This window comes from Coenobita brevimanus, chromosome 43 (genome assembly GCF_032717465.1).
Source record: "Coenobita brevimanus isolate Jiangsu-jjx chromosome 43, ASM3271746v2, whole genome shotgun sequence".
NCBI lineage: Eukaryota > Metazoa > Arthropoda > Malacostraca > Decapoda > Coenobitidae > Coenobita > Coenobita brevimanus.
The window spans coordinates 8576254-8588276 of NC_136996.1; the positions used below are offsets into that span (position 1 = coordinate 8576254).

At 45.0% G+C, this 12023-nt stretch overlaps 1 protein-coding gene across 1 annotated transcript in view; it reads right to left on the reverse strand.

Moving 5' to 3' along the window:
• Positions 1–381: 381 nt before the first annotated feature.
• The window catches only part of LOC145397800 (uncharacterized), a 326950-nt gene continuing 315308 nt past the window's right edge, over positions 382–12023 (reverse strand). Inside the window, exons 5-6 of the mRNA XM_080270821.1 lie at positions 2697–2723; positions 382–1825 (exon numbers count right to left, since the gene is read on the reverse strand). Coding sequence (XP_080126947.1) covers positions 382–1825; positions 2697–2723 — 1471 coding nt within the window. The remainder of the gene's footprint in view (positions 1826–2696; positions 2724–12023) is intronic.

Consider the following 12023-nt stretch of genomic DNA (forward strand, 5'->3'; position numbering starts at 1 on the left):
CAAAATTATTCAAGTTTTTAAAGAAATCAAGGCTGCCACAATAAGCTCTGAAACTTTTGCTTCCACATCTTAATGGGCTGAGTAAACCATGGAAACAATATCGTTAGTGCCGTACTATAATGACCTCATTGTTAGCTACATATTATAAAAAGCTAGGAACCATATACTATATATATATTTATACTGGAAGATGTGTTTTGTTATTTAAAACCTGCGTGTAACAAGCGTCATATTCACTTGCCACCATCAGGTTGCAATGCAAAATCTAAACTGGAATAACTTTACGAAACATCATACAAATGACTTTATAATTACACCATTCAGATCATCACAGTGCACACGCTGCCAAACAAGTACAAGAAAGAAGTGTAAAGGGTGTCATCAGACTAGGGTGCTCCTCTCCTCATCCCTCTCGGTGCCCCCCGGCACCTTGTGGTAGTGACCCCCGGCCTGCCCATCCTCCTGCCTCTGCTTATGGAACTGCTCCCTTCCTGTGTTTATTTCCAAGGCGGTAGGAGGGGCCAGAGGGACATCCTCACGTTGGCACTTGATGATTCGCTCTTGGGCACTGTCCGAACACGTTCTGCGTACCACATTGTCTGCACGGACATTTCTCGGACTCAGAGGCAGTCGTCTTAAGGGACTTTCAGGTTCTTTTCGATCTCTGTTTATCACCAGAGAAGGACCTGCCTTTACAGAACCATGCCCGTCTTTTGAGGCTAACGACCACTCGTTTTCGCTACCGTTCGGAAGAGTGTCCACCTCTGACACTGTTTTAGTACTACATGTAATTTCATCACTAAAGCTCTTGTCACTAAAAGTAAGATCACCACTAGCATTACTTCGAGCACCATTTTCATTTATAACATGCACATCACACACATGGACTCCGTTATGAATATCTTGGGACGTGGAGGCACTTCTATGATGCGCTCTTAGCCTGGTATCACGATCGTCATGAACGTGTGAAATACTTCTCGAAAAGCTTTTACTTCGAAGTTTGAAAGATTCTCCGCGACGTTTTTTATTGGTGAATGATGTTGCTCTTCGGTTATTTGTATACTTAACGGAGTGAGACCGCCGAGGAGAGGAGACTCGTGGCGTCGGCATAAGTTCACGGTCAATATAGTCGAAGTCGGAAGTTGGGAGTTGTAATGTGTCTTCCTCTTTGGTGTAGGTGGGGTTGACCTTTCCTGAGCTGCGTTGTGGCTGGGCTCTGTTCCTGCCGTAGTTCACCTTAACAGGGCTTGAGTGTCGCCGTTTGACCGCCCCGTCCAGCTTCTTGAGAGCTAGATGGACGCCAGTGGGAGATTTGTTCACCTGCTTTGGAGAGAGAGGGAAGCATTTACCTGCTGTATCACTGTCACTACTACCACCGCTCCCTTTGTCTCCTGTGTCTTTACTTTTACCAGCAGACTTATCAACTTCTTCAACATCCTCATCAATATCCTCGTCACCATTCTCTTCCTCATCATCTAGTTCAAGATCGTCCTCCTCCTCATCATCATAGTAGGCCTCCAGTTGCTCGTCGTCGCTAATTTCCAACTCGGGCACATCGTACACCTCTGCCTCCTCCTCCGCCAGGTTGGGGAGAATGGTGGGGATATTAGGTGTTCTGTAGGGGGAAGTCTTGATGGCAGGAGGAGCTGCCTGAGCTCCTCCTCCCATGTACCTGTAGGAGCGAAAGCTGGCAGGGGGCGCTGGCTCCTCAGGAATCTCAAGTTCCTCAGGGGTGGTGAGCAGGTCAGACGCCGTCACCTCAGCATCAAACTCGGACTTTTCCTCCACCACCGTGTCCAGGTCGATCTCAGGCATCGGCTTGAACCTAGTCAGAGAAAACAACTGTTAGGACCTATCTAGCTCAACCTTTGCTGTGCTGTGGGCACAGCTGCATGATGTTTTTGCTCATCTGAGAAAAATACTAGTAATATGTCACTGATTACTTATACAGTAACTCAGATTTTTTTTTTAATATATAAATAATTACAATATTGTTGCAAAGAATTATGCACATGAAAATCCTAAACGGCGATGTGGCGGATTATATATTTATTTATAGAAATACTGATTTCATAGTATATTTATCAAATAATTAATATTTTTTTTACTAAGTAGGGGAAGGATTATCCCCATTGCCCTTATTTTTACATGAGTATGCAAAGTAGCAACAATCCAGCGTTACACAACTCTTGCTGCTGCATAATATATCACACTGACATCAAATTACTCCTGACTGTTTCATTACATTTAAAATGTTTAAAGCACGTATCGTACCACATTCGGCCCCCCTCCCCCCCGGATAACACACACACACACACACACACACACACACACACAAAACGCACGCACGCACGCACGCACATGCACATACATACACAAACACATACACAGAATCACATACACACAGCACACAAACACACACACAGACACGTTCACAGTCATTCAGGCGCACACACACACACACACACACACACACACACACACACACACACACACACACACACACACACACACACACACACACACACACACACACACACACACACACACACACACACACACACACACACACACACACACACACACACACACACACACGTGTTGGCCTGAGTACTGTCCTTCACTTCCGAGATGGAGTTTCAGCTTCATTAACAAAGGAGTACAGCAGGAGAAGCACCCACATCCGGCCAACTTACCTCACCACCACCTTCTTCCTCTTCTGCCTCATCCCTTTACCTGTCGAAGAGAATAAGGGAGTTTAGAATTTATTCCAACATTATACCCTTAAATCACATGATCAAGTATTTACTTCCCTGTTGCTGCCGTCAAACGTATATATTTTACTTAGGAGAGCAATCTGGCAGTTAATGAGACGGAAACTAAGCCTACGAATTGCTAAGCATCGATATGTATCTCCTTAACAGAACAGAAAGTTTGGCACCATGAAGAAATTTATATATTACGTTAAAGGGTTTGTAAACACCTGTATGATAGAGATGTAACTTTGATCCTTCACAACTACGATGTTCATCTTGCTCTTGCTACTTCCAGTAGATACTGTTCAGCTAAAAATACATCACTGTATTGAAGGGTATTCTGAAAGCAATATCTGGGTCCTCCATTTGAAAAGGTCACTCCTTACCTAAATTCATTTGTCTGAATTAGCAAGAATAGAAGGGACGTCATCTTACTAGAAACAGATTATACATAACCCTTTCACGCAAGAAACATTCCACGTGTTTCATTCTGCCAAAACCTCATGATTTCATTCTGCAAATTCATGGCGATATAGGAGAGACCAATCGGGGAAAAGAATAAAAAAAAAGTTTTTAAAAGGAGAGTTCATACTGAGTGTTTTTGCTGAATACTAAGGTCTTGGGTTCGTTAGCTTCAGCTGAATGAAGATTGCACCTATTCTGGCCTCGCTTACCCTGCCTTGATTGTTTCTTTTCAATTGTTCCTCTTATGATTACCAAACCCATTATAATCCCTGCTGCAGCTTCCCTTGCATCTCCATCCACATTTCTTCTCATATAGATCAGTTTTATAATTATTATTGTTGCTAATCTACCTAATCACCAGAAGAGAAATGGACTAGATATATACACGATAATACGCTGACAGACTTGCACATACGAGTACATAGTCGTATTCTCGTGAGCTTCTGAGACTTTCTAGCACCCTTTTATTAGTATATAACAGATATGTGTATAGTACACCAGCAATAGAATCTGCATCATTCATCTCAGTGTAAAATGTTCATATACAGTACTATCTATCTCAATACCTAGGTTGCATCCCCTCAAAGAAAGGGTGGTGGCCGAGACAGGATGACACACTCCCAATTTACTCATCCAAACACACACACGTTTATTCGTATAATAGCTCCAAGGGGAGAAGGGACAGATCCTCACTGCACTACACTGCACGAGGGTCAACTGGGCAGTGCAGTTAGTGACATCTGCAGCAGGGCCCAACAGCAGAGCTGGTTTACCCCTGCCACATCATAACTGACCCATCCCCTTACCCGCACCTGACCTAGTCAGCTAATCAGACCAAATGCGGGAGAATATCCCTTTGGGGCATGTCGCCATTTCTTCAGTCACAATTTCTCGCCAGTCATTTCTATCACGTGCTACCACTCTTCCTTGCTCAATAGACATCCCTCTCGCATCTAGCGCTCTCTTGACACTGTCCATCCTGTCCGTGGTCTTCCTCTCAGCCTTACATCTCTAACATCCGATCCAGTTATCTTTTTCACCAGTCGCCCATCATATACTGTACAAAAACCATAAATTTGTACATGATAAGAAAATTAAACATTATATTTATGTGCCACCAGCAAAGATAAACAGGTAAGGATGAGATGCTAGGGAGCCTCCTAGCTAACAAGGACATGACCCATAAACAGTGCATCTTTAACATCAGCCTGACTGATGTAACATTTAATTCTCCAATGTGTTTTTGTTGGAAGTGAAGTTTGTTACATTACGACCACGTCCTCATCCTTCTGTGTCACGTCTCTCACTTGTTAATCAGTCCGTCTACCAGAGTCTGGGTTGGAGGGGCACTTCAGCTGCAATGTATCCGTCTAGCCAATTAAGCCTGAGGGCTGGGATTGGGGGCCGGGTCTGTTGGGCTGGGACTGAGACTGTAGCTGTGTGATTTAAGTTGAAGTTGCTGCTGTGGAACTGGGGATTTGTGGCTGAACCTAAGACGATGTGACTGGGGCTTTGACTGTAAGGTGAGGGCGTGGATCTGGGGCTTGGATTTGAGTTGTAGGGGCTGGATTCAGGGACTTAGGCTTGAAGTTGGTAATATGGGGCTTGGGCCAGAGAGCTGAGTTGATGGACGGGAAACTAGATGGCTGGGTTCGTATGGGTGGATATGTGTGCGGGTGGGTGGATGTCTGGTTGACCAACTGACTGGTTGACCAACTGACTGGTTAAGTCGGTAGTTGGGTGGGTGGGTAGGTAGGTGGTGGATAGTTGGCTGGCTAGCTAGCTATAAGAATGGATGGGTAGATGGATTAGGTGGGTGGGAGGGTGGGAGGCTCCCTGACTGCTTACATATATGCGTGGGTGTGAGTGGTTAGCTGGCTGGATGGCTGACCAGCAGGTGAGATGGGTAGATGATTTGCCAGCAGGCTGCCTAGCTGTGTGGTTGGTTGGTTGGATGAAAGGTTAATTGGCTGATTGAGTATGTGAGTATTTGGGTAGATTGCTTGGTGGATGGAGGAGGGTATTCGTAGGTTTGTGGATATGTTAGTGACTAGCTGACTTGCTGTCTGACTGGATGGCTGGCTGTGATGATGTGCGGCTAGCTACCTGGGTGGGTGGCTAGCTGGCTGCATGGTTGGATGGACGGGTGTGTGAATGGGTTGGTGGCTATCTATCTAGCTAGGTAGTTAGATCTGAGGGATGATTGGCTGATTCACTTGATGATGGCTGCCTGGCTTAATGGGTAATTAGGTGGGTTGACCTTTAGCTGAGCAAGTTGATAGTTGGCTGGCTGGATGGGTGTATGAGTGGGCGGCTACCTGACTGACAAGCTGGCTATCTAATTGGCTAGCTAGAAAAGTATTCAAGAGGCAAGATGGCTGGTTAGCTGGCCATAGCTTTGGTTGGCTTGCTGGCTGAGTGGGCGATGGGTGCTTAGCTGCTTGGCTGGGTGGGTTTGTTTCTAGCTGGTTGGTTTCCTGGCTAGTTGATTGGATGTTAGGTTGTCTAGCTTGCAGACTGGCTGGCTGGTTTGATGGGTAGATGAGTGAGTAGGTGGCTGGGTAAGTGGGTGGCTGCTTAGCTAACTAGCTGACTAGATGGAAGGATGGATGACTGAATTGGTACCTGTGTGGGTGGGTAGCTAACTCACTTCATGGATAAGTAGTCAGAGAAAGTTCCGCATTACCCACTGTTCGGAGCATTGGTCCGAAGCAGCAGCCAAACTCCACTTTTCTGGTAGCTGTGAGTGGGAGAGAGGGTGGCCGAGGGTGGGAGGGTTTGGAGAGTTGCTCACGTCACAGTATCAATACATGTTTACTGTCAAAGGTATGCTTCTTTTTTCGTTTTGTAATGTTGAAGAGGAATAATAGTTATAGAGACTCATCTTATAATTAGTACTTCTCATGTCATTCTGTCAAAAGGAAAATGAAAAACTTGATAATCGTTCATATAAATTATTTTTTCTATTACACACTACCCTAGACTCTAAGTTCGAGATGAATAATTACCAGATTAACACTGGAAATGTTTGCAGGAGGATGTTTACAGTGGGACAACAGAGGATAAATAAATAAACAAATTTATACGAATTTACACACACACACACACGTGTGTGTGTGTATATATATATATATATATATATATATATATATATATATATATATATATATATATATCATCTCATCTCATCAGCCGTTTGAGTGTCCACTGCAGGACCGGCCTATCCCTATCGAAGTGGGGACGATACAGTCAATGTATCTCTACCAAGTGGTTTATAAAGGCTGTCTAGTAAAGATTGTTTGTAGCGTGAGAAGTGCTTGTAAGTGTAATTGTAGTGTTGGAGTGGCTTTGGATGTGTGTGTAGTCTGTGAACCAAGTGTAATCGGCCCGCACAAGCAGATTAGGTGCAAGCATACTTTATAGTATGCGACACTGGTTCAACCACAGCACCCCTTGTGTCCGCCAATGCAGTACGTGGCCAGAAGAACCCTCCCAAAGTTTATTACCCTGCCTGGGCGCGAACCCTCGTTCTTCAGTGTACGAACACGCACACTTTACCACTGTACCACAAAGGCTCCATATATATATATATATATATATATATATATATATATATATATATATATATCAGTATAGATAGATAGATAAATAGATAGACTGACAGATACATAGGTAATATAGTGGTTCTGTTTTCGAGTCAACACAAACTATAAACATTTGCAATATCTTTACAAATATCTCCTGAGGAAGCGTCTCATGTTAAAGTCGAGAGGGAATTTAAGCATTCAAACCTATGTCCGAACCCAGCAAACTTCCATAACTTTTCTGACAATACCAGCTATACAGACATCTACGTAATTTTAAAATAAAATGCTAGCATCATATTGTCATTTATCCTTATTGAATTAACTCAAGCACATCGTCCAAGTCATACACTGCACACCTTCACGCGATTCCCAGTCTATCACTAAACCCTCCACCTGCCCCCAGTCCTCCTTCACACTCACAGTTGTGAGGTCTGGCTGCCTCTTCACATTCACTCATCTCACAACATTGCTTCGGGAGATGGGTATTTCGGAACTTTCCCTGACTGTACGTGTGGGTGGGTGGGGGGATGGGTGTGAGTGTGGATGTGGGTGAGTGGATAGCTGATAACATGGTTTCTTGGATGGGTGGGAGACTTATTGAGTGGTTATTTGGCTGGCAAGCAGATTTGGTGGGCGGGTGGTTCATCAGCCAGCTGCTTAACTGACTGGGTTGGTGGATGGCTCATTGATTTGCTGTTTGGCTGGGTCATTGAGTGGTTGGGTGGGTGGATAGGTAACTCTCTTCTTAGATAGGAGGGAGGGTGTGTGTGTGGGTAATCAGCTGTTTCGATGGATGGTTGACTAGCTGACTGGCAGAGTATAGATACATAGTGGGAGGGTTGTAGGTTGGTGGGTGAGTTGGTGCCTTGATGGGTAGCTGACTGGCTTGTTGGATGATTGAGTTTTGTGGCTTGTTAGCTGGCTGACTGGTTGGCTGGCTGGCTGGATTGATGGATAGATGAACGAATGGATGGCATGCTGACTGACTGAACAGCTTCTTAGATGAGTGGTTAGTAGAGAAGGTGGAGCAGTGTTGCCGAAGTGCGGCTTTTTCGTCTGCTATGCGGCCCAAACACTCTGCGGTCGCAATCGCCTCGACAGAATGCGGCCGAGAAAGCCGCAGCCGCGGGAGCGGCTTAAACTGGCGCATCCCCGCATAAAAGAAAGATTTGGTTATTAATGCAGACATTGTGTATATAATACTATTCTATAGTGGCATATAAATGGGACAGGCTCTCAACTTCATCTTCTATATATGAAGCCCTAAGAGATCCTTCTGTGTTTATGTACTTCATATTCCTGTCATTCATACTGCCTAGGTTTACGCAGATGAACCTCATGTTCCAGAAGACAGTGTCAACAGTTCATAAATTGTACGACTCTTGCAAAACTCTGTACAAGGACATACTTAGGTGTTATTATAAACAAGAGATAATAAATTCTGCACGAGACAGAGCATGCATTGATCCATGTGAGGAGAAACACTTTGCATCATTAGACCACATATACCTAGGTGCTGAACTACATAGACTATTCCAAACACCTGAACACCGAGGGAACACTACGCTGATCTCTGATGTGCGAAGTCGCTGTAGGACGTTTCTAATAACAGCTTGCATGGAAATAAAGAAGAGATTTCCATTTGACTTTAAAATGTTGGAAATGTGCTCACAGCTAAGCGTCACAAAATGTGTTGACAAAAATGTCTTGAGGGATACACCATCTCTCTCAGATTTAGTGCAGGAGCTCCCTCGAGTATATCAGGGTGATGTGCAACAACTCGATGATGAATGGAGGAATCTCCCAAATCTGAATGTCCCTGAAAATGTGAAAACACACAATAACCCAGAGGTGTTTTTTGAATGGCTTTCAACTGTGAAGAGTGACGAGGGAACACCGATATTTCAATCACTTCCTTTGTTTGCTCTGAGAATATTGTCATTACCTACGAGTAATGCAGATGCTGAGAGAATTTTCTCAAAGGTAAATCTCAATAAAACTAAAGTTCGGAATAAACTCTGTCTTCGGACACAAGCAAATATTGTATTAACATCTGAAACAGCACGTGCTAGAGGTGGATGTGTTGCATTCAGCCCAACACACGATATGATCAAGAGTGTGCAGCACGATGCAAATGTGAAACTTGTATCATTGTATATAACCCTGTGTAAATACTTATATACATATCATTGTATAAAGTAACTCGTTGATTGTTGGGATTACATAGCCAACATGGTATATATAAAATAGAATACAAGGTACGATAATGTTCAAAGCAAAATTTTTTGGTTACCCATAAAATTTTCTATGGTAGCTTTGACGAGAGAATGGTTAACCGTGTACATTGTATCACTGTATAATAACCGTATGTAAATACTTATATACATACCACTGTATAAAGTATATAACTCAGTTGTTGATTGTTAGCATTACATATCCTACAATATATATGTAAAATAGAATACAAGGTACGATAATGTCCAAAGCATATTTTTTTTTGTTTCCCATAAAAGTGTTACTTTTCTATGGTTGCTGTAACGAGAGAATGGTTTGCGGCCGAGTGAGTGCGGCCTCGCCGGCAACACTGAGGTGGAGGTGTGTTAGTATTTGGCTGGCTGGGATGGTGGGTAGGTGGATGACTAGCTAGTTTCCTGGCTGGGCGGGAGGGTGTGTGGAAGTATTACTAACTGGCTGTTTGGTGAGTGGGTGGATGGCTGGATGTCTGGCTGGCTGGGTGTCTTGCAGGCTTGCTGGGTGACTGACTGGCTTCCTTGGAGACTGGGTAAATATATACTTGGCAAGGTAACCGGCTGACTGGTTGACTAGCTGGATGGATGGATCAGTGGATGGGTGGCAAGCTGACTGGTTGGACAGTGATGGAAGGCCAGCTAGTTTAATAGATGCTGTAGCTGGTTAACTGGCTGCAACCCTGGCTGGTGTGTTGGGTGGGTGGGTGGGTGGATGGATAGATGGTTAGTTGGCAAACCGGCTGTTTGGCTGGACCGTTAGGAGGGTGGGTCAATGAATGGGAGGGTGGGTAGGTGGGTGTCAGGCTGGTCGGCTTGGTAAATGAGTGGGTGGACGAATGGGTGACAGAGTTGTTGTTGCTCTACCTCAGTCCATCTGATCAAGCAGACCCTTCTGTGAGAACTACTACTCCCTAAGCACATGTTTTTTACACTATGGGTGATTGGCATACTGGTGGGTGGATGTGGAGGTCGCTAGCTGCGTGGCTGGTTGACTAGGTAGTTGGATTGGTGTGTCGGTGGCTAGCAAGATGGTTGAGAGGAGGGCGGCTACTTGACTGGCCGGTTGGCTACTTGTTGGCTAGGTGGGTGGCTTGTTGGCTGGGTAGATGAGTGGCTTATCAGTTGGCTAGTTTGCCTGGTGATGGGGGGGTGGAGCTTGGTGGGCTTTTAGATGATTGGTTTGGTGGGCTTTTAGGTGGCTGGTTTGGTGGGCTTTCAGGTGATTGATCTGGTGGGTTTTGGGGTGGCTGGCAGATTGACAAATTACGTTAATGACTGAGCGGGGAAATGGGTTAGTGGGTGGGTAGAAAGTTGGTTGAATCGCTGGATAGCAACACACCCAACTTACATCACCCCACCCACCCACCATCCTCTCTCATATTCACCCACCCACCCACCATCTCCTCACACACTTACCCACCCAACATCCTCTTATACACTTACCCACCCAGCATCCTCACACCCACCATCCATTCACATGCTCATCCACTGACCATCCTATTTCGCACTCACCCATCCATCATCCTCTCACACGCTCACCCACCCACCATCCTCTCACTCAATCACCCACCCATCATCTTCTCACACACTTACCCATTCATCCCACCTATCCATTCTACTCACTTTGCTACCCACCCTATCAACTCATGTCCCCAATCACCCCTCCCACCAACTGCACACACCCCATCAACATCACCCGGTTCTCCACCAACACATCTCACCCACCTACCCCACAAACCTCACCCACCCAAATACCTACCCGCCCTGCCAATCTCGCTCACTCTTCCACTCACCAACCCACAAATCTCGCCAAACCCTCCAAATCCACCGCACCCTACCCAATTCACTGCACCTACACTGCCATCCATCTGCCCCACCTACACACCCACCCTGTACACCAAACCACCCACCCTACAACTCATCCACTCAGGACTCCATATTATAATAATACAACTCATAGCATTATAGATAGATAGATAGATAGAAGCACCAGCCAAGGTGTGGGAATGGGAAGTGTGTCAGTTAGAATCGACCAAAGGAAATGAGTTCAGCAAGACTTAATCAACAGTATGCCAGTGGGCACCGGAAGCACAACATACACACAGACATAAAGAGTTCTAGAATCTCGCACTTCCAAAACTCATCCACCCACCCATCAACTCACCTTTCTTACCGACCTATCCTACACACCCATTCACTTCACTCAGTCATTTACCCATCCAACCGACCCAGGACCCCCCAACCGTGCCCACTCAGTCACCCACCATTCATACCTACCCACCAACCAACCCAATCTCACCATACACCACCCAGCCCCACCCTACATCACCCAGTCTTACCCTACTCCACCTAGTCTTACCCTACTCCACCCAGTCTTACCCTACTCCACCCAGTCTCACCCAACACCACCCAGTCCCACCATTCCCCATTCACTCATCCCAACCACCTAAGCACTCACCGGATTACCATGTACCCACCTGTCACATTTGACAGTTGACTAACTTATTGTACGTGTCTGTTGATTTCCTAGTTATTTAGACATAGTAATATATAGCTTTGTCACGTATCCTTTGTGTTGTTAAAGTTTGTGAGGTTATTTTATTTTAATGTAGTTCCTTTCAGGTGTTGTGTGATATTTCTGTGAAAACATGCTTTGTTAATGGACAGTAAGGTTTAGTTCGGTGCCTGGAGTGGTTGATCAGTCACTATCCGAGTCGAGGTAGTAGTTCAGGGGTGAAAAAGCAGCCAAACAGCTGGTGAGCCGCCTGATGGGTGGTCGTATGCTGAGAGGACATTGGTTCTCTTGTTAATATTGAAAAGTGAATTTTGTCACGTGATTTGTACTTTGTTCATGTCAAAATAATTATACAGAAAAGACGCAGTGCCTTTGGCGTTTACTACTCCATTTTGTGCCCTGTAATGATTCCATGACTAGCCATTATGATGATGCAAACGTCAATGTTTTA